This window comes from Salmo salar, chromosome ssa07 (genome assembly GCF_905237065.1).
Source record: "Salmo salar chromosome ssa07, Ssal_v3.1, whole genome shotgun sequence".
Classification (NCBI taxonomy): Eukaryota; Metazoa; Chordata; class Actinopteri; order Salmoniformes; family Salmonidae; genus Salmo; species Salmo salar.
In genome coordinates this window covers 52570241-52593787 of record NC_059448.1, presented here as the reverse complement: position 1 = coordinate 52593787, position 23547 = coordinate 52570241, and the positions used below count along the sequence as shown (strand labels likewise).

General features: G+C 45.7%; 1 protein-coding gene and 1 long non-coding RNA gene across 2 annotated transcripts in view; one reads left to right on the top strand and one right to left on the bottom strand.

The window, feature by feature from the left end:
* The first annotated feature begins 218 nt into the window (after positions 1–218).
* The window catches only part of LOC106597410 (semaphorin-3aa), a 75881-nt gene continuing 52552 nt past the window's right edge, over positions 219–23547 (top strand). The window contains exon 1 of the mRNA XM_045722241.1: positions 219–869. Coding sequence (XP_045578197.1) covers positions 761–869 — 109 coding nt within the window. The 5' untranslated portion in view covers positions 219–760. The remainder of the gene's footprint in view (positions 870–23547) is intronic.
* LOC123743787 (uncharacterized) overlaps positions 18734–23547 on the bottom strand; it is a 35336-nt gene continuing 30522 nt past the window's right edge. The window contains exon 3 of the long non-coding RNA XR_006770673.1: positions 18734–18803. This is a non-coding gene — a long non-coding RNA (uncharacterized lncRNA). The remainder of the gene's footprint in view (positions 18804–23547) is intronic.

The following is a 23547-nucleotide window of genomic DNA, read 5'->3' as shown; positions in this document are numbered from 1 at the left end:
AGAGTAAGGGTGCTGGGGGCTGACCAGGGACTGCAGAAGGAAAGAAAGAAAGAAAAACAAAAGAGAGAGAATAGAGGAAGACAGAACCATGTGCACAGGATTCTCTTCTATTTCACAGTACTTCAACGTTGCTCAGTTCACTCCCTCCCCCCTCTCTCATACACACTCCCCCTCTCTCTCGCTCAGCTGCTCTCCCTCCCCTCCTGTGGATGGTGTAGCTCTCTCTCTCTCTCCCTCTCTGTCTGGCGGAGCCGTGGACAGGATTGGAGGCTAGTAGTGAGTGACTGCGGAGAGAGAGAGAGAGAGACTGAAGAGAAGAGAGGAGAGCAGAGCAAAAGAGAGATCTATAGTAGCAGTATCTCTGCTGGATACCTCTTCAATATTTCAATCAGAATTCTTCCTCAACCAGCTCGAGCCTCACACTTCCCACCGGACCCCCCATCACCCAACCCTTACCAGGGGGACATATGAACAGCACAGAGGGTTTACCACCCCGGACCTCCACACAGGGAGCCATGTGATACCCCCTTGCGCTGCTGAAATCCCCCCCAAATCGGTGCTCTGAATCGGGATTGAAACCAAGGGTTGTATTCCCCCTGCCTGAAACCCCCTCCTGAGTTTGTGGATCTTCTCGAGCTGCAGGAGGAGGAAGAGAAGGGAGGGACTGCCAGGTCTCTGCATACCCGGCTGTGAGACACTCTTCTCTGGGCAAGTGTGGGGTGTGTGCCCCCCTTGGGCTGGAGGCCAGCGCTCCAGCACCATGGATTACCTACCTGGGATTGTACTGTTGCTGCTGTTCTGCGGGGCGGTGGTGCCAGGGCAGGGGGAGCCCAAGCACAGCGTCCCCAGGTTAAAGCTCTCCTACAGGGGTAAGTGTGTATGTTCTCTCTCCCCCCCGGCTCTCTGGTTCTTTCTCTGGTTCTTTCTCTGGTTCTGCTACAGCCGCCAGCATGGCTCCAGGAGATATTATGTGTGCTGTCTGAGTTACTCTTCCTCTTTGTGTGCACTCTCTCCTTTCTTTATTTCTTTCTTTCCCTCTCACTCTTCGGTGTATCTTCCTCTGTCTGCTCATCTATCTACATATCTCTTTTCTCAATAATTTCTCTCTAATTCTTCAATTCTCTCAATCTTTTCTCTCTCTCTCTCTCTCTCTCTCTCGCTCTCTCTCTCTCTCACTCTCCTGCTTCCCCTCTCTCTTTATTTCTCTCTCTTCCACTTAGAATAATGCTTTCTCCTTAGCCTTGTATTCTTCTTACGGTCAGATTGTTTCCATATGCGGACAGGGGGCTTGGTTAAATGTATGTATTGGCCCTCGCATTTATTTTCCCCTTCCACTGTCCCCTTCAGAACTACCGCTGCACTGCCGTGAAACACATCAATACACACACACACACACACACACACACACACACACACACACACACACACACACACACACACACACACACACACACACACACACACACACACACACACAGACAGAGGCACACATGTACGCATAGACACGAACAAGCACACACACACACACACACACAGACATGCGAATTCTGTACACACACACTTTATGGGGGTAATCCGGTCTCCCTAGTTCTCATTAACACCAAATTCGATTTACCAGCTATTCAGCTATCCAAAGTCAACAAGTACTTCTGCTTCTGCTTAGGAGAAAGTCTGCACACACACACACACATCTTACTGTTTTAACAGATATGCTGCATATGGAAAAGATATGCACTGGATTCAGGGGTTTGTTCACGGCACAGAATATTCATGACCGTCTCTATGATATAGAATAAGGTCCCCTATGGACTACACTCAGGTGAGTGTATCACTCATCAGTCACACATCTGGCTGGGTACCGTTCATACGGTGCTCGTGTGAGCTTTTGTCGGGCGAGTCAACATGTTATTCTGCCTTCCCTCTGTGTTATTTTGAGGTAGAAGGCTGTGGAGAGACCTCAGAGCCGGCTCTCTCCTCTCTCTCTCACACCCTAGACTAAATCAAGCTCTTTGTAATGGCAGACCTTTCATCTCGGGACTAAAATAAACCACAGACATTTTTGGCATATTTTGGGACGTTTCGTTTAATGTCGGTCGTCTGAGAGGCGAGCTGTTGCGGTTCCTTGTCCAAAACATGACCAAAAGTACACGGCTAGAGAGCTGTGTGGTATCTCCGTTTTCTCTCCCTCTCCTTTTCTCTCTCTCCCCGCTCTCTCTCTCTTCGTCTCCTTTAAAAAAATATACATTCCTAAAATTTACAAACATGGGCAATTTGTCCTTTTTTCTCAGGCTGGGAATAAGGTTAGGTTGTGGAGGAAAATAGTGCTTCTGGTTTAGAGGGGTGTTACTGCTTTGAAATGAGTGTCACGTTATTTTTAATCCAATGAGAGAAGAATGAGATTTTGTGAGTGGTGAATTCATCTTTGGGTCTTTTCATTGAGTTTAGATTTAACTTGTGCACAGCAAGGCCTGTATGAACATGTCATAAAAAAAATTTAATCAGAGATTAAATAACATTTATCAGCAGTTTTGTTAATGAAAGTATACATGCAGCAGACACTCTTATACAAAGCAGCATACCAGAACAATTAGGGTTAAGTGCCTTGCACAAGGGCACATCAATAGATGATTCAGTTAATTGGCTCTGGGATTCGAACCAGTGACTTTTCGGTTACTGGCCCAACGCTCTTAACCACTGGGCTACCATTATATGTCTATACAGGATGTATAAGTATACATGCACTTATTTGTGGTATGTACTGTAAGACCCTGGTCTGTCTCTAGGGGGCACTATGTTGAAGATGTTTCTCTGTGCAGTCAAGGGTCAAGTAGTGTGCTGTAAAAACCGCCGTAAAACTCAGCTCCACCTGCGCCGCCACCGCGTCACATCCTCCCGAGGTAACAATCTACACCAGGAATAGCCCAGAGGCATCATGGGAAAATGCGTTTTGCTTCATTCAAACGGTTCCCAAGATTGAGCCATCTGTCAGTTGACTAGAACAACAATACTGGTCTTCTCTGATCTCCCCCACTCGTTTTTCTGACAGGTCGCCATGTTGCTGTCTGACAAGGGAGGAAAGATGTGTCATTGATGAAAGGTGTCATTAGGTGATACAAAGCTGAACTGCATTGTAAACAGTGGGTGATTGAAATGTGTAGTCAGACCAACCAAAGCACATCAGTAGCTGCCTGTCTGTCGCTCTGTCTGTCTTTAACGTTCTTGCTGCAGCTTGGTGTGTGTGACGACTCAACACCATCTCTCTGGTGATTTCCTCTTCAGACTGAAAGTGGCATGTGTGTATTCAGACGGGATGGGATGTGTCAGATCTGACACAGACACAGATAATTACACACCTGGCTGAAAGTGATGACGAGTGTGTGTGTGTCTGTGTGTGTGTGCGTGTTTGTGCGCAGTGTGTTTGTGAGCAGTGTTTGTGCGCAGTGTGTGTGTTTGTGTGCTCTTGTGTATGCTCATACGCATGAATGTGTGTGTGAACATGTGTGAGTCTCAGAGGAAGAGGGGTCCACAGGTGTTGGATGGCTCTCTTGATGCCTGTCGACTGAAACCTTTCTGTTCACACCCACACGTTGGCTGATGGAGAGAGGGAGAGAGGGAAGAGGGAAAGGAGGAGATGAGAGAGGGAGGGAAGCGTTGCTTTAATGAAGGGTGCTGGCAGACTTACAGTAGACTAGGCGGGAGAGAGACTGGTTGTTAAGTGAAGTACCATTCATTCTCTCTCCCTCTGTGAATCTGGCATAGTAATTAAGTCAAATAAACGACGAGGAGGAATTCTCCAGTGAAGGACAGTCAAACGAGCACAGAGTAAACATTTTCCCAAGAGAAGGATCATCAAGCGAGAGGAGAGCTCTTTCCCCAAGGAGGGATATCAGACAGTCCCAGTCCCCGGGAAGGACAGTCAAACAAATGCGAAATGAGCAGTTTGTGCAGGAAAATAAGAACGGAGAAACTAAAGCACATTGAGTGACCTTTCTCCTGGGAAGGCTGGCGAAGCGAGTCCAGAGTGAATGATTTCCCTGTGGGGTCAGTCAGTGAGACATTCCCAGTGAAGGATCTGTTCTCAGAGTGCCAGAGTAATGATCAGAGTTAATGATTTTTTTTCTCCCTCAAGTAACTGGAGATTAAGTCCAAGTTAAGGTGATCGTTTACAGTTTCTTAAATAACGTTGCTTAGGTTGTCGATAGGCCGCAACTCGGCCCAAGCATTGAATGGATCATGAGACAAATCAAGTCACAGTTAGCCAAATATGAGTTCTAATGCTCAATGTCATTAAATTGATTACGCTCTAATGCAGATCAAGGTATAGGTTATTACAGCATTGTCTTTCACTCAGCAGTGCAACCTGGACATACTGTACCTGGACATACTGTACTGTATTACGGTCATCCCAGTAATATTCAACCTGGGAAACACTGACCCCTGCAGGTTACAACAAGCACACACATTCAAGTTTCATGGTTTTATTACTCATACACTATATGATCAAAAGTAAGTGGACACATGCTCGTCAAACATCTCATTCCAAAATCATGGGCATTAATATGGAATTGGTCCTCTCCCCCTTTACTGCTATAACAGCCTCTACTCTTCTGGGAAGTCTTTCCACTAGATGTTGGAACATTGCTGCGGGGACTTGCTTCCGTTCAGCCACAAGCGCATTAGTGATGTTGGGCGATTTGTCCTTGCTCGCAGTTTGCTTTCCAATTCATCCCAAAGTTGTTTGATGGGGCTGAGGTCAGGGCTCTGAGCAGGCCAGTCAAGTTCTTCCACACCGATCTCGACAAACCATTTCTGTATGGACCTCGCTTTGTGCACAGGGGCATTGCAATGCTGAAACCGGAAGTGGGCCTTCCCCAAACTGCCACAAAGTCGGAAGCACATAATTGTCTAGAATGTTATTGTATGCTGTAGGGTTAAGATTTCCCTTCACTCGAAGTAAGGGACCTAGCACAAACCATGAAAAATAGCCCCAGACAGTTATTCCGCCTGGTATTGCACATCTTAGGCTTGTGTGCGGCTGCTCAGCCATGGAAACCCATTTCATGAAGCTCCCGACGAACAGTTATTGTGCTGACGTTGCTTCTAGAGGCAGTTTGGAACTCAGTAGTGAGTGTTGCAACCGAGGACAGACTATTTTTACGCGCTTCAGCACTCGGCGGTCCCATTCAGTGAGCTTGTGTGACCTACCACTTCGCGGCTGAGCCGTTGTTGCTCCTAGATGTTTCCACTTCACAATAACAGCACTTACAGTTGACCGGGGAAGCTCTAGCAGGGCAGAAATTTGAAAAACTGACTTGTTGCAAAGGTGGCATCCTATAACAATGCCACGTTGAAAGTCACTGAGCTCTTGAAAAAGGCCATTCTACTGCCAATGTTTGTCTATGGAGAGTGCATGGCTGTGTGCTCAATTTTATACACCTGTCAGCAACAGGTGTGGCTGAAATAGCCGCATTCACTAATTTTAAGGTGTGTCCACATACTTTTGTATATATATAAGATACACATCATATACACTGTCTAACAAAATGCTTACTTGCAAGTTTCTCCTCGACAACGCAACAACAATAAGAAACAATAAAATATAAGAATATGAACAGAATAAACATTTTAGCGTAAGTATAATACAGGAAGGCACAATTTATAGTCCAATATTTCCACTTGTATCAGATAAAGGGAGGATGTGGGAGCAAGTGTTTAAATTGTGCAGCAGTTGTGATGGGTGTGGATGTGTGAGTGAGTGAGTGAGTGAGTGAGTGAGTGAGTGAGTGAGTGAGTGAGTGAGTGAGTGAGTGAGTGAGTGAGTCTGCGTGAGTGTGTCTGCGTGAGTGAGTGAGTGTGTCTGCGTGAGTGAGTGAGTGTGTCTGCGTGAGTGAGTGAGTGAGTGAGTGAGTGAGTGAGTGAGTGAGTGAGTGAGTGAGTGAGTGAGTGAGTGAGTGAGTGAGTGAGTGAGTGAGTGAGTGAGTGAGTGAGTGAGTGAGTGAGTGAGTGTATGATAAGGTGCAGAGAGTTAGTACAGGTGGACAGTCCAGTTCAAGTGTTCAGCAGTCTGATGGCTTGTAGATAGAAACTGTCTCTGAGCCTGTTGGCTCATGCTCCGATACCGTCCGCCTGTTGGTAACGGAGTGAACAACTCGGAGCTGGGCTGTGTGTGGGGTCCTTGATGATGCTGCGTGCCTTGCTCAGGCACCGTTTCATTAGATGTTCTGGATGGATGGGAACACGGCCCCAGTGGAGGGCCTTACGGTCATGGACGGAGCAATTCCCCTACCAGGACGGAATGCAACCGGTCAGGATGCTCTCGATGGTGCAGTGGTAGTATTTGGAGAGGTTTCCGGGGTGGCATGTCCATTTTCTTCAGCCACCTTAGAAAGTAGAGACGCTGTTGCTCCCTATTGACAGGACTGGTGGTGTTGCTGGTCCTTGTCAAGTCCTCGGTGATGTAGACGCCGAAGAACTTAAAACTGCTGACTCTCTCCACTGAAGTCCCATTGATGTGGATTGGGCGTGTTCCCTCCTGTGCTTCCTGAAGTCAACAATCAACTCCTTTGTTTTGCTGATGTTAAGGGAGAGATTGTTGTCCTGGCACCACAATGCCAGTTCACTTACCTCCTCCCTATTGGCTGACTCGTCGTTGTTGGTTATCAGGCCTACAACCGTGGTGTCGTCAGCAGACTAGATGATTGAGTTGGTGTCGTGCAAAGCCACGTGGCCGTGGGTGAACAGGGAGCACACATTAGAGAGAGAGAGAGCGAGAGAGAGAGAGAGAGAGAGAGAGAGAGAGAGAGAGAATGTGAGAGAGAATGCAAGAGACAGACCAAGACAGTGAACGAGAGATGAACCATAGCAGCATGAGAGATGGGACTCATAAAGCTATTGTGACTGTTAAAAAGACACATCTCTCACGGAGCATGGGGGAATATTAGAAGGCTTGTTAAACAACCTGATAATTACTCTCCTCTGGGGTAATTACTGGGCCCTTTAACCTCTTAATGAAGACCCTGGTCGTCCCACAGTGACCCGTTTCGGATGGGTGGAACTGTAACAGAGGGAAGAGGCTAGCCCGCCATCGGAATTCACTCGGAACCATTCAAAATAGACACTCTCTCTCGGCACAGAACCGCACTCCAGCAGTCTGGAGTAGAGCTAACCCATAATAACCCCCGTAGAGTTCCGCAGAGACCTCTCTCTTGCTCTCCCTCTCTCTCTCCCTCCCTCTCTCTCTCTCTCTGGTGGATCTGTCCATTCTGTGGGCCTCCTCTGACAGAGCGGATGTGGATAATTATAAGGTGTGCTCGCAACGCGCCGACCGACCCCAAAGACGTCTGCCTTCTCCTCCGTCTCTCCTTCCTCTCCTCCTCCCTCAGTTCAGTCGCTCTCAGGCAGCTCACAATACCACAGCCCCTAAGTACAGTCTTCAGTCAGGCTCCTCCAGTTGACTTTCTCTCTCTCTCTCTCTCTCTCTCTCTCTCTCTCTCTCTCTCTCTCTCACTGCCCCCCCCCCACACACACACACACAAATACTATATTACCACATCTATTGTTTGCCCCAGTCAGCCTAGTTAGCAGGAAAGAGCAGCATACCCCCCCCCCCACATCCCAAACCATTCCATCCCTGGCAGAATGTCAGTACTCTGAGCAAACCACAACACTGGGCAACTCCCATTACTGTGAGCCAGTTTGTATACTGCAGAATGAGTCAGCTTGTGTATAACACACAGGGTTACACAATGACATGATGGCTTTGGAGAACAAACAGCCATTAATCAAAGCTTTTAATGATCTGTGCAATACCCTTGCATGTTTTATAGTGTTGCTTGAACATTTGTGATGGGGCTACAGATGTTGTATCTTAATCCTGTAGCAACAGGAAATGGAAAATATTATGTAGATTATAATTAATGGACATTTTTGTAGGGGGTTGATAAAAAAATCTAACTTTAGAAGCCTTTTAAATCTTGAATACACACCAAATGCTACAGACCATTTTGTGAGAAGACTGATTTTCGGGATGTCTCATGGTCTGACAAACACCGCTATAGCTCTGTCACCTTTCACTGCAGATGTGGAAGTGTATCTCTAGCTTAAACTGTCCGTTGGGTGTTCCGTGGGGTGTCCGTGGGGTGTCCGCGGGGGCGCGGACATCAACGTTAGGGTTAAAGCAAGTGGGGAAAACTGACTGGGAGAGATTGAATATGACCATAAACACTCCAGACTGCTGGTCTGCACACGTCTGTGCCGGCAGCCTTGCAAGGGTTAACATGCTGGTATGTCACAGACACAATGTGTGGCTTGTGTTTTAGGCACCTTTCCACTTCATTTCTGTTCCTTATTTGGAATGTTTTCATATTTGTGTTGAGAAATGTGTGCTCTTTAGAGTTACATTGACATTCACAAGCTGTGGTTTGGTGTTGATGAGTTTTGGTCAAGTTCAGTGCATCTCCCAATATGTTTATTTAGCCTAGGAAAAGCATGCAATCCCCAAAGCAAATTCCATGTAGACCTTTCATTGTCAACTACACAGAAGACGACTTTGAGTTTGGAGCGTTTTTATGTAACCTTTCTTTTTACAGGAAGTCAATGCTGAGACCAAGGTCTCTTTTGATGATGTACCGGTCTAGCACAACAAATCACATCAAAATACAATATACACATTAAAATACACATTATTATACACAGCATATCACATCAAAATACAATATACACATTAAAATACACATTATTATACAAAACAAATCACATCAAAATACAATATACACATTAAAATACACATTATTATACACAACAAATCACATCAAAATACAATATACACATTAAAATACACATTATTATACACAGCAATACACATCAAAATACAATATACACATTAAAATACACATTATTATACACAGCAATACACATCAAAATACAATATACACATTAAAATACACATTATTATACACAACAATACATGAAAAGCAAAACACAGTCATAAAAGACACATTCTTCAGTAAAAAGGTCCCCTAGCAGCCGTCTGAAATGTCCTAAACAGAGGCACCTATTCCTCCAATTTGAAAATGCATTGAAGATCATTCCACACGTAAGGCAGATATACCCAACTCAGTGGAGATTGAAAGAGTTAGCCATCCCTGAGCGCGGGTCTGGTATTTCGTACGTCTATAAGTTAACAATTAAGTAAGGTACGGCGGAAGTTTATCCTTATGGAATGGATGTATACTTGTCATTTTGACTATGGTTATGGTGAGGACATTGGGTCCAGTGTGTAACAGGGATGACTCCTGTGTTTTATGTATAGAGGGTTTGGTTACTGAGTGGACATTGCATTGCAGCAGTGTGTGTGGATCAGACCCAGCTGCTAAGGCTCGTCAGTCAGCCACAAGGAGCGCCGCTCCAAGGTCATGTTTCACCCAGGCTAACGTCTCTATGGTGTGCATGTGTGGTGCATGTGTAAAAGTCTCTGTTTGTCTGTCTGTGTGTGTGCATGGGTGTGTGTGTATCCGACTGTCTCTCTGTCAGTCTGTCTCTCTGTCGGTCTGTCAGTCTGTCTCTCTGTCAATCTGTCTCTTTCAGTCTGTCTCTCTGGCATTCTGTCAGTCTGTCTCTCTGTCAGTTGTCAGTCTGTCTCTCTGTCAATCTGTCTCTGTCAGTCTGTCTCTCTGGCATTCTGTCAGTCTGTCTCTCTGTCAGTTGTCAGTCTGTGTCTCTGTCAGTCTGTCTCTGTCAGTCTGTCAGTCTGTGTCTCTGTCAGTCTGTCTCTCTGGCATTCTGTCAGTCTGTCTCTCTGTCAGTTGTCAGTCTTTGTCTCTGTCAGTCTGTCTCTGTCAGTCTGTCTCTCTGTCAGTCTGTCTCTCTGTCTCTCTGTCAGTCTGTCTCTCTGTCTCTCTGGCATTCTGTCAGTCTGTCTCTCTGTCAGTCTGTCTCTCTGTCTCTCTGTCAGTCTGTCTCTCTGTCTCTCTGTCAGTATGTCAGTCTGTCTCTCTGTCAGTCTGTCTCTCTGTCAGTCTGTTCCTCTGTCTCTGTCAGTCTGTCTATGTGTTTGTGTCACCTTTTGTGTATATGTTCATTGTGTGAGCGTAGGTCTCTTGGTGTAATCTCAAACTCTTTGGTAAGCCTTAGTAATGTTGAACATTATGCTTGACTAAAGACATACCATACTAACAGTGGAGGGCAACAGACACGACCTCACCAACCACCGCTGTCTTTCAAAACCCAATCCATCAGTGGGTCTAATGATCCACCAATCTTTCCCTTTCAGCAAAGCTTAGTGACTGTGTTTGTGTGTGGTTTTGCAACTGACTGTGTGTGTGTGTGTGTGTGCGTGCGTGCGTGCGTGCATGATGTCATCATAATTGAGAACAGGGACAACAATGACCCGCCTGGGGTAACAGGATCATTTAGTCCTGCATGAGTGTGCATTCTGCGGTCACGGGGGATTTGGGGTTGAACCGTTTCTGCGGTCACGGGGGATTTGGGGTTGAACCGTTTCTGCGGTCACGGGGGATTTGGGGTTGAACCGTTTCTGCAGTCATGGGGGGTTTAAGGGTTGAACCGTTTCTGCAGTCATGGGGGGTTTAAGTTGAACCGTTTCTGCAGTCATGGGGGGTTTAGGGTTGAACCGTTTCTGCAGTCATGGGAGGTTTAAGGGTTGAACCGTTTCTGCAGTCATGGGGGGTTTAGGGTTGAACCGTTTCTGCAGTCATGGGGAGTTTAAGGGTTGAACCGTTTCTGCAGTCATGGGGGTTTAAGGGTTGAACCGTTTCTGCAGTCATGGGGGGTTTAGGGTTGAACCGTTTCTGCAGTCATGGGGGGTTTAGGGTTGAACCGTTTCTGCAGTCATGGGGGGTTTAGGGTTGAACCGTTTCTGCAGTCATGGGGGGTTTAAGGGTTGAACAGTTTCTGCAGTCATGGGGGGTTTACGGGTTGAACTGTTTCTGTTGTCATGGGGGGTTTAGGGTTGAACCGTTTCTGCAGTCATGGGGGGTTTAGGGTTGAACCGTTTCTGCAGTCATGGGGGGTTTAGGGTTGAACCGTTTCTGTTGTCATGGGGGGTTTAAGGGTTGAACCGTTTCTGTTGTCATGGGCTGGTTAAACTACTCTCTGTGGTCTACTCCCAGTGTCAGGCGGAGAATCCAACTAATTAAATGGTTCAACATACGGTACCTCTCCCCCTCTCTGTTTCTCTCTCTCTATTTCTCTCTATATATTTCTCTCTATTTCTCTCTCTATTTCTCTCTCTCTCTTTCTTTCCCTCCCTCTTTCTTTTTCTTTCTCTTCCTTTCTCATCTTCTCCCTCCCTTTTTCTCTCTCTCTCTCTCTCTCTCTCTCTCTCTCTTCTCTCACTCTCTTTTTCTCCCTCTCTCTTGCTCCCTCTTTCTCTCCCACTGCAGCTCAAGGAAAAAACAGGAATGTCATGCAGTTACTCAGAAATATATTATTTCGCCCAAGAAAGCTGAGTATCACTGTAAGCTGAAATTCTATCCATTCTTAGCCCACTCATGTAACGAGTTTGTGGTTGGGGATGTCTTGTTAGGGTGGCTGATTCATATCCTATGGTGGGTTGAGTTGACCTACGCACATCGTGTTAGAAAGTAAAGCATGAGTTGTAGATACAGATGAAGTCGGAAGTTTACATACACCTTACCCAAATACATTTAAACTCAGTTTTTCACAATTCCTGACATCTAAACCTAGTAAAAAATTCCCTGCCTTAGGTCAGTTAGGATCACCACTTTATTTTAAGAATGTGAAATGTCAGAATAATAGTAGAGAGAATGATTGATTTATTTCAGCTTTTATTTCTATCAGCACATTCCCAGTGGGTCAGAAGTTTACGCTCAATTAGTATTTGGTAGCATTGCCTTTAAATTGTTTAACTTGGGTCAAACTTTTCGGGTAGCCTTTCACAAGCTTCCCACAATAAGTTTGGTTATTTTTGGCCCATTCCTCCTGACAGAGCTGGTGTAACTGAGTCAGGTTTGTAGGCCTCCTTGCTCGCACACGCTTTTTCAGTTCTGCCCACATATTTTCTATAGGATGAGGTCAGGGCTTTGTCATGGCCACTCCAATACCTTGACTTTGTTTTCCTTAAGCCATTTTACACAACTTTGGAAGTATGCTTGGGGTCATTGTCCATTTGGAAGACGCATTTGTGACCAAGCTTTAACTTCCTGACTGGTGTCTTGAGATGTTGCTTTAATATATCCACATAATTTTCCTCCCTCATGATGCCATCTATTTTCTGAAGTGCACCAGTTCCCATTGCAGCAAAGCACCCCCACAACATGATGCTGCCACCCCCGTGCTTCACGGTTGGGATGGTGTTTTGGCTTGCAAGCCTCCCCCTTTTCCTCCAACGATAACAATGGTTATTATGGCCAAACAGTTCTATTTTTGTTTCATCAGACCAGAGGACATTTCTCAAAAAAGTACGATCTTTGTTCCCATGTGCAGTTGCAAACCGTAGTCTGGCTTTTTTATGATGGTTTTGGAGCAGTGGCTTCTTCCTTGCTGAGCGGCCTTTCAGGTTACGCCAATATAGGACTCGTTATAGATACTTTTGTACCTGTTTCCTCCAGCATCTTCACAAGGTCCTTTGCTACTCTTCTGGGATTGATTTGCACTTTTTGCACCAAAGTACGTTCATCTCTAGGAGACAGAACGCATCTCCTTCCTGAGCGGTATGACGGCTGCGTTGTCCCATGGTGTTATACTTGCGTACTATTGTTTGTACAGATGAACATGGTACCTTCAGGTGTTTGGAAATTTCTCCCAAGGATGAACCAGACTTGAGGAGGTCTAAAAAAAGGAGGTCTTGGCTGATTTCTTTAGATTTTCCCATGATGCCAAGCAAAGAAGCACTGAGTTTGAAGGTAGGCCTTGAAATACATCCACAGGTACACCTCCAATTGACTCAAATTATGTCAATTAGCCTATCAGAACCTTTGAAAGCCATGACATAATTTTCTGGAATTTTCCAAACTGTTTAAAGGCACAGTTAACTCAGTGTATATAAACTTCTGACCCACTAGAATTGTGATACAGTGAATTATAAGTGAAATAATCTGTCTGTAAACAATTGTTGGTTACTCTAAGAAATAGCTACCACTATGGAGAAATCATAAAAGATGGTTACTCTCTAAGGAATAGCTACCACTATGGAGAAATCATACAGGATGGTTACTCTAAGGAATAGCTACCACTATGGAGAAATCATACAGGATGTTTACTCTCTAAGGAATAGCTACCACTATGGAGAAATCATACAGGATGGTTACTCTCTAAGGAATAGCAACCACTATGGATAAATCTTACAGGATGGTTACTCTCTAAGGAATAGCTACCACTATGGAGAAATCTTACAGTATGGTTACTCTCTAAGGAATAGCTACCACTATGGAGAAATCTTACAGGATGGTTACTCTCTAAGGAATACCAACCACTATGGAGAAATCATACAGGATGGTTACTCTCTAAGGAATAGCTACCACTATGGAGAAATCTTACAGGATGGTTACTCTCTAAGGAATAGCTACCACTATGGAGAAATCTTACAGGATGGTTACTCTCTAAGGAATAGCAACCACTATGGAGAAATCATACAGGATGGTTACTCTCTAAGGAATACCTACCACTATGGAGAAATCTTACAGGATGGTTACTCTCTAAGGAATAGCTACCACTATGGAGAAATCTTACAGGATGGTTACTCTCTAAGGAATACCTACCACTATGGAGAAATCAAGGCTATAATGATTGGTTCAGTTTTAAAGTAAAAGTGTGTCAAACCATGCATAAGTACAGTAGAGTGACCTCAGAAACCAACCAGGTCCATGAAATGGAGAACCAACTGAATGTGCATGAAACATTCATCCAGATGTTCTGTCCAATGGAACACTTTGAAGTGTCTAAACCCTCAACAGTCCTGGGTTTAGACATGAATAGTTCCTGTGTTTAAATGGTGTGTCAGTGTCACTAAGGGCGAGACACCTGTATTTCAAGTTCCTGTTTACACTCGCAGCCGTTTTCAATGCCTGTCAATCGTTGTCTCGGATTAATCCATCGGTTTTGGACGTTTCTGTTATAGTAACCGTTACTGCGGCAACCTGCCACACACACCAGCAGCTGCAAAAGAGGGAGAAGAAGTGCAGAAAAAGGAGGAAGAAAAAGAGAAGCCAAGCATCAAGGCTTGTGGATATCCCAGGGCTTAATTAAGATAACATTCAAAAAATGTGTTGCTCTAAGCCTCCCCCACCTTTCCATTGAAATGAGTCCACCACCTGTACTTGCTCTGCAGCGGAGGTCGGCGTGAGAGCGCTGACAAAACCACACGAGAATGGAGTGAGAGAAAGAGAGAGACAGAGATGGATGCCAAACCAGACTGTTGGTGTTGTGTGGGAGAAGGGCGTTTTTCTTTTCCAAAGTCTGCTATTGTTCTTTGAAAGATAAACAGGTAGCTCCCAAATCATCTGCAAGATCTGTTCAGATTTATCTTCAATCTCTTCCTCTCTCTCCACACACTCTCCGCACGCAACACACACAGACATGCACACACACATGTTCACACCCCAACCTCTCACACACACACACACACACACACACACACACACACACACACACACACACACACACACACACACACACACAAAGCTCCCACAAACACACACACACACCCCAATCTCTCACACACACACACAAACACACTCGTTTTTCTATCCTCGTGGGGACCTAAAATTGATGTACATTCAAAATCCTATTTTCCCTAACCCCTAACCTTAAACTTAACCCGAACTTTAACCCCTAAACCTAACCCTAACGCCTAAACCTAACCCCTAACCCTAATTGTAACCCAAACCCTAATTGTAACCCTAAATCTAACCCCTAAGCTTAAAATAGCCATTTTCCTCATGGGGAAAATGGTTCTCCACAAGGGAGAATTTTCCTTGTTTTACTATCCTTGTGGGGACTTCTGGGGATTTCAGGTCCCCACGAGGATAGAAGAACAAGACCACACACACACATCGACATACTGATCCTTTCTTTATCAGTGGGCAAACATACAAAATAAGCAGGGGATCAAATACTTTTTTCCCCCACTGTAGATGCTCAGCCTTTGGCAGTAAAAAAACAACTCATTTGGGAGAGTAAAAGTCTCCCATTCAATGGTTTTCCATTTCAGGTTGTGGGCACAAAGACGTATGGATGCCACCAGCGGAAAGACCGACAAACAAATGCCCAAGAGAAATATGCTTCTGAAATGAACAAGAAGTCCAAAGACAGATCACTATATTGTACTCTATACACTTTTACAACATTAATTTCATTTGAATCATTTTGAAGTGCTAACTAAAAATGTAATGTTCCTCAATAGAATGGAAGAAGATGGGACTTGAAAAGGGTGTCCTGACTCTGTGGTCACTAAAGATCCCATGGTACTCATTGCAAGAGTTTGTCATGATGAGTACCATTTGATGTGTAATGTGTATATCAAACTGTATTCCTGTAACGCTTGTCGGAGAGAGGAGACCACAAGGTGCAGCGTGGTAAGTGCTCATGATACATTTTATTATAACTCAGAACACTAAACAAAACAACAAACAAAGGAAAACGAACGTCACGTTCTGCAGGCTTTCACCGAGCTGTACAAAAACAAGATCCCACAACTGAAGGAGGGAAAAAGGGCTGCCTAAGTATGATTCCCAATCAGAGACAACGATAGACAGCTGCCTCTGATTAGGAACCATACTCGGCTAAACACAAAGAAATAGAAAACATAGAATGCCCACCCCATGTCACACCCTGACCTAACCAAACAGAGAAAAACGGCTCTCTCAGGTCAGGGCGTGACAGTACCCCCCCCAAAGGTGCGGACTCCCGGCCGCAAACCTGAACCTATAGGGGAGGGTGCGGGCATCTACCTATGGTGGCGGCACCGGTTCGGGGCGTAGCCCCCGCTCCGCCCGCTGATCCCTCCGCTTTTGTATTACCAAACCGTGGATCGGGGGAGGAGGAACCGGACCGTGAATCATCGCCGGAGGCTCTGGACTGCGGACCGCCGCCGGAGGCTCTGGACTGCGGAACGCCGCCGGAGGCTCCGGACTGCGGACCGTCGCCGGAGGCTCCGGACTGCGGACCGTCGCCGGAGGCTCCGGACAGGGGACTGTCACTGCAGGCTCCGTGCCATGGATCATCTCTGGAGGCTCCGGGCCATGGATTCTCACTGGAGGCTCCGGGCCATGGATCATCCCTACAGGCTCCGGGCCATGGATCATCACTGGAGGCTCCATGCCATGGATCATCCCTACAGGCTCCGGGCCATGGATCATCACTGGAGGCTTCGTGCCATGGATTATCACTACAGGCTCCGGGCCATGGATCATCACTACAGGCTCTGGGCCATGGATCATCACTACAGGCTCTGGGCCATGGATCATCACTGGAGGCTTCGTGCCATGGATCATCACTGGAGGCTTCTTACGTGGAGCTGGAACCGGTCTCACCGGACTGAGGAGACACACTGGAGACCGGTGCGCAGAGCAGGCTCAAGGTATACTGGGCCGTGGAGGTGCACTGGAGGTCTAGAGCTTAGGGCTGGCACAACCCGTCCTGGCTGGATGCTTACTTTAGCCCGGCAAGTGCGGGGCACTGGCACAGGACGAACTGGGCTGTGAAGGCGCACTGGCAACACAGTGCGTAGAGCTGGCGCAGGATATCCTGGGCCGTGGAGGCGCACTGGAGATCTGGAGCGTATGGCTGGCTCAACCCGTCCTGGCTGGATGTTCAGTTTAGCCCGGCAAGTGCGGGGCACTGGCACAGGACGAACTGGGCTGTGAAGGCGTACTGGCAACACAGTGCATAGAGATGGAGCAGGATATCCTGGACCGAGGAGGTGCACTGGAGTCCAGGAGCGCTGAGCCGGCACAATCCGTCCTGGCTGAACGCCCACTCTAGCACGGCAAATGCGGGGCACTGGCACAGCGCGCACTGGGCTATGAATCACAGCATAACACGGTGCCTAGCTGTTTACCTGATCCCCACGGTAAGCACGGGGAGTTGGCTCAGGTCTCCACCCTGACTCTGCCAATCTCCCCGTGTGCCTCCTCCCAGGTCCAGGACGTCCTCCACTCTCTCTTCTCCCGGGCCCAGGATCCCTGCTCCTCCTGGGCACGCTGCTTGGTCTTTTTGTGGTGGGATCTTCTGTAATGCTTGTCGTAGAGAGGAGACTAAGGTGCAGCGTGGTAAGTGCTCATGCAAAATTTTATTATAACTCAGAACACTAAACAAAACAACAAACAAAGGAAAACGAACGTCACGTTCTGCAGGCTTTCACCGAGCTGTACAAAAACAAGATCCCACAACTGAAGGAGGGAAAAAGGGCTGCCTAAGTATGATTCCCAATCAGAGACAACGATAGACAGCTGCCTCTGATTAGGAACCATACTCGGCTAAACACAAAGAAATAGAAAACATAGAATGCCCACCCCATGTCACACCCTGACCTAACCAAACAGAGAAAAACGGCTCTCTCAGGTCAGGGCGTGACAATTCCTATCATTTAATACTGTCTATAAAAGCACCATGCATGTAAATTGTATGAATAATGTACAATATATGTAACAAAATAGCTGATAAAAGAACTAAAATGTAAAACAAAGTTATTTTTGTACTTCGGGGGGGGGGTGGATGGGCCAATAAAAGAAATACAAATATACTATGTAAGTGGGGTTAGGGTGGAGAGTTTCCCCTTACACTATGAAGAGCTTCGGGTGTCTAGAAAAGTGCCATGTACTGTAAGTACAATCAATTATTATTATGATTGTTATGTATATTATTATGTTTTGCTATGTTTTGCTTGAAGACCATGTCTTTGTACAGAGACAGAAACTGGTAGGAAATGACAAAAAGGTGGACTGCAAGGCTATGTTAAGTTAAAGTTGCAGTATGTACGTTTTTGGGTGACCCGACCAAATTCACATAGAAATGTGAGTTATAGATCTGTCATTCTCTTGAAAGCAAATCCCTATTTCTATGTTTCTCGTTCTTAAGTTTAATTTTTGCATCTTATACTTTTGGTTTTGTACACCAGCTTTAAAGCAGAAAATACACATTTTTTGGTTATGTAAAAGATATTTCACAGCGGTCTAGATGGTACAATGATTCACTACACTATACTTGCTTGTTTAGTCACAAGCTGAAATTAGGCAAACTATTTTTTTGCAACAAGGAAATGGAGTGATTTCTGCATATTGCAACTTTAAATTAATAAATGTAACAGGGCTGAAGTTTTCCATTTTAAATCAGCCAATTAAAAAATAAAAAAACTTCTTTGAACCTTTCTGTGAAACTGCACTTTTTATTTGCGGATTACTTGAAATAGAAAATTGAAAATCAAGATGTGTCAATTTGTTTGTCTACATGCCATTTTAAAAACAATGCAGATATTGGAGTAAACCTATTTGGGGTTAAGACAAGTAACTGTGAGTAAGTGCAAACATAATGTTAAGCTTGCAAGCTGAGTTTTAATAGGACATTTGATTACCAATTCACATTTATAACAGTTGGTTTTATTATTGTAGCTAATAAAAACCAAATCATTGACGGATCACAAGATAAAAGCATGTATCTCGTCTGCCCCTGCAAGCTGGTCGGCATACGCATCATCACAGTTCCTCATCTGATCCATCGTTTCCCACAAACTGCCGGCATACAGGTCATCACACTCCCTCATCTGATTGGTCAAGTAGGCGGGCCTTCTGACTTTGTGGCTGTGGTAACTAGTGCCAACCACAGATCTGGCAGAGAGACGGGAAATGAAATGTTGAAAGAGGAAATGAGGCGATTTCAAACACAGGTAATCTCTACTTCTGTTCCCCAGAAAACCTCTCTCCAACTCCCAACACTCCCCAATAAACGCTGCTATTATTCCTATAACCTAGTGTTGCAAGTTTTTTGTGAAGTGCTTTTCTCCTGTTGGGCCTTACTTTTATGCTCGAGTCATTCAGATAAACATATATAAACATAATTGAATGTCTCGCCGCTTTCATGTTTGGTTATTCTGCCGTTGTGCTGAGTGTAGAGGGTGTAGGCAGCTGAAAGGCCTCTCTGTTTAGAGAATGGAAAGATGAAGTGCACTCCTCCTGACAATCACACTTGTGAATTCAATTTGGATAGTTTTTTCCCCCAGAGGGCTTTTAAAATAAAACAAGAGCCTGGTTATTTTCTATAGTGGCGTACAATAGGGAGCGAATAATTTATTTGAATGAATCAGGAGTGTTTATCGGTTTCGAGGACGTACTTAATGCGAACACATGTCCACGCGTAGAAAGAGTGCTTGAACACAGGGAGAGATGTGTGCCTGAGCAGGCACAGGTATACACACACACGGACGGACGGACGGACAGACAGACAGGTCTGTGGTCCAGATTCAGCCACACCTCCCTGTCTTCTGTGTGTGAGGGAGAGCAGGGGAACAGAGGATGTGTATGAAGAGAAGGAGGTTTGTATAAGTGAGTGTGTGAGATGGGCAGCAGAGAAAGGATATGTGTACGCACGTGTCTGAGTGAAAGACGTTATAAGGAGTGTGTGTTTGTGTATGTGTGTGGTGTGTGTGTGTTTGTTCGAGTGAGAGTGTGGTGTGTGTGTGTGTGTGTGTGTGTGTGTGTGTGTGTGTGTGTGTGTGTGTGTGTGTGTGTGTGTGTGTGTGTGTGTGTGTTTGAGAGAGGTGGGAGTGTGGGGCAGAGTGTGTGTGCGTGTGTGTGTGCGTGTGTGTGTGTGTTTGAGTGTTTGAGAGAGGTGGTGGTGTGGGGCAGAGTGTGTGTGTGTGTGTGTGTGTGTGTGTGTGTGTGTGTGTGTGTGTGTGTGTGTGTGTGTGTGTGTGTGTGTGTGTGTGTGTGTGTGTGTGTGTGAGAGAGGTAGGAGTGTGGTGGTGTGGGGCAGAGTGTGTGTGTTTGAGAGAGATGGGAGTGTGGTGGTGTGGGGTAGAGTGTGTGTGTTTGAGAGAGGTGGGAGTGTGGTGGTGTGGGGTAGAGTGTGTGTGTTTGAGAGAGGTGGGAGTGTGGTGGTGTGGGGTAGAGTGTGTGTGTTTGAGAGAGGTGGGAGTGTGGTGGTGTGGGGTAGAGTGTGTGTGTTTGAGAGAGGTGGGAGTGTGGTGGTGTTGGACAGAGTGTGTGTGTGCGGTGAAACTGCTGAGTGGGCTCAGTGTTCCACTGGTTAATGCTGCCATTGCAGAAACACTGATTGGATTACAACTTAGTCTGGGAAGAGGAGTGTGCGTGCGTGCGTGCGTGCGTGCGTGTGTGTGTGTGTGTGCGCACGCACGTAGAAAGACAAAGAGTATGTAATACATGCTAGTGTGTGTGTTTGGGGTTTGTGTGTGTGTTTGTAGAGTGTGTATATCTCTGTGTGTGTGTGACTGTACATCTGCTCCCTTGCATTTGTTTGAGAGAAAGGCCGTTGTGCTGTGTGTGTACTGTGTGTGAACACGTCTCCAAACGAGCGTGTCCGTCTTTACCTCTTGGGTTCTTAGGTGTCTCGCCCCAGTTCCATCGGCCTCGCAGCCTTGGTGATCCTCAGCTACGATAAAGCCTCGCTCAGCCTACCATCCCAACTTGTCTTACTCTGAGAACACGACGTGTTGAAATATGTGGCATGTGTTTAATCTCCGGCCCATCTGGGGGAAACCTTTCGCGATGGATCTCCACGGCTGCCATTATGGAGAGAGCGTGCAAATTCCTGGCTCCAGGGTTCAACAGTCGCTCACTTTTAGAGGGCTTTTAAAGGGGCGGGAAGTGTCAGATCCAGAGCCAAAATGGCAGAGAGTATAGCTGCATACCTTTCTGTTCTGTTTGAGATGAGCAGATCTCGTCTGCTCTTCCTATTTTTGTCTCTGTCCATTGTCTTGGTATATCCGTCTCGCTCTCTTTATCTGTTCTCCTGTCTCTCACAGTGGAGGCTGTTGAGGGGAGAACGGTCCTTAATAATGGCCGGAACGGAGCAGATGGAATGACATCAAACACCTGGGAACCATGGAAACCATGTGTTTGAGGTATTTGATATCATTCCACTAATTCCACTCCAGTCATTACCACAAGCCTGTCCTCCCCAATTAAGGTGCCACCAACCTCCTGTGGTCTCTCATAAGTCTCCCTCTTCCATTCTCCTCTTTCACCCTTTCTTCCTCACCTTTTGTTTTTGTAGCAGAAGTTGTATTCAGGTTATCAGTGACAAACCATCTCCATTTAAAAACCATCACAGTTCAATATGTGACTTATTAACTTCCATCTCTTCCCTTCCTCTCTGACCAACTCTCTCCATTTTCCCCTTTACTTACTGTATGTAATAGAAGTCCACCTCTTCAAGCATTACCTTCACTGTAGCACTTTTCCTTGTGCTCACTATAACTTGTTTCCTGTCCCGGGGCTGTCATAACTGATTGGTTGATTAGGAGTAAAGGGTTATCTGATAGCCACTGACGATGTCTCCAGACTCGGGATCAGTCAGCCAGTCTCTGTTTGTCTACTTGACATTTCTTCTCTGGTTGCATCTGCTCTAACTGTTGGAGAAGCTGTTAGATGACTGATGGACATGCATACAGAATTTCACACAAGTACTGTATAATGACGTACCCATGAACTACACACACACACACACACACACACACACACACACACACACACACACACACACACACACACACACACACACACACACACACACACACACACACACACACACACACACACACACACAAACAGACAGGTTGCCATAAAGGCGATACAGACAGCACAATATCAGTACTGTAACACCAACCACTACACACGTCTTGAAAAGCCTCACATTCAGCCTTGAAGCGGCCCTAGTCGACCTAGATGAGCTGTGAGCTTCTTTATTGGGTGATCCACAGTCCCCCCTCTCTCTTCCCCTCCTCATCCCATTGGGAATACCATGGAACACTTGATACGGAGCGATGTTGACACAGACGAGAGGATCACTGACACCCCCCACCCCCTCTCTTCTCCCTCTTCTCTCTATACACACAGATGTCCACGATCTTACCCACAATACCCGGGGAGAGTGGGCGCAGATGGCTTCTCTGGGGTTAAGGTTCCAAGTGGCATCCTATTCCCGACATAGTACACTACTGATGACTAGGACCCATAGAGCCCCGGTCAAAAGTAGTGCACTATGTAGGGTTAATAGTGTGCCATTTAGGGCGATATTCTAGCCGCCCGTCAATCAGGGCTCAGAGGACTGCCAGTGGGGACGGTGATGGAAGAGCTAGGGTGTTGCAGGGTGCTGAGACATGGGTTTTTAATGTACCTGTAATTTCTGTACAGGCCATATGTCTACAGTATGTCCAGGTGTGTCTGATACAAGGAGTGTAGTCTGAATGGAAGCAGATACGTAGAAGGGCAGAATCCAACCCCCGAAACTGTTAGAGACGCATCAATTATTTTATCATCATGCTCACTTATCTTAATCATTCTATTAGGTTTTCTAGGAAAATGTTTCAACCAGGTTGTTTGGTTGAGTAGCAATTCTGATTTGTATTGAGGAACCAGAGGCAAAAACATAGCAACACTGTTGTCTTCTGAGTTGGTTATTTTTGTTGGTGTAATGAAGGCTGGCTCGGCTTTATCTCAGCAGTCTCAACATGCTGTTACTACTGCATGTGTCATCAAAAGTTACCTTTGGTGATAAACGTTTCAGAGGTTTTGTCTCAGGTTGGAGGATGTTTCGTTGACCTGACAGGTTTATAGGAACTTACTGTCCTGCCACCACCTGCTGTTTATCGCTATGCCTCTGCACTCACTGTACTACACATCTTAACTGACCACACACAGCCCTGTCCCAAATGCCTATAAATGATTCAGCCAATCACACGCTTGGGCAGCTTTTGCGCCATGCTGAGATTGGGTCACGCAGTGTCCACCTTAGAGGCCTCACGCCATGCCTGACCAGATCTGTGTGACATCCCAATGGACAGTTTTTGGTGAACCTTATTAGAAGTGTCTAGCTTTAGAAATCTGAACTCCCAGAACTTAAATTCTTCATCTGTCTATGTCACTTTACCAGGAACACAGTCATACAATACTCTGTTGTGCAATAATTCATTTGCTGTTGGTTATAACTGTAACATTGACTATGGACATGCAGCGAATGTCACGGGTGTCGTATGAATTGAACCAAAACGCAGCGTGAATATGTATACTCATCTTCTTTTTTATTGAAGAAGGAAAACAAAAATAAACACGTATACAAAACCAACGACGAAACAGTCCTGTAAGGCTACTAGGCTATACAAAGAACAACTACCCACAAATCCCATAGAAAAAAAACCCTACTAAATAGGACCTTCAATTAGAGGCAACGAGGAACAGCTGCCTCCAATTGAAGGTCAAAACAATAAACTAGACATAGAAATAGAAAACTAGAAAATATAACATAGAAATACAAAACATAGAACACAACCCAAAAACCCCGACAACACAAAACAAACACACCCCTACCACGTCCTGACCAAACTACAATAACAAA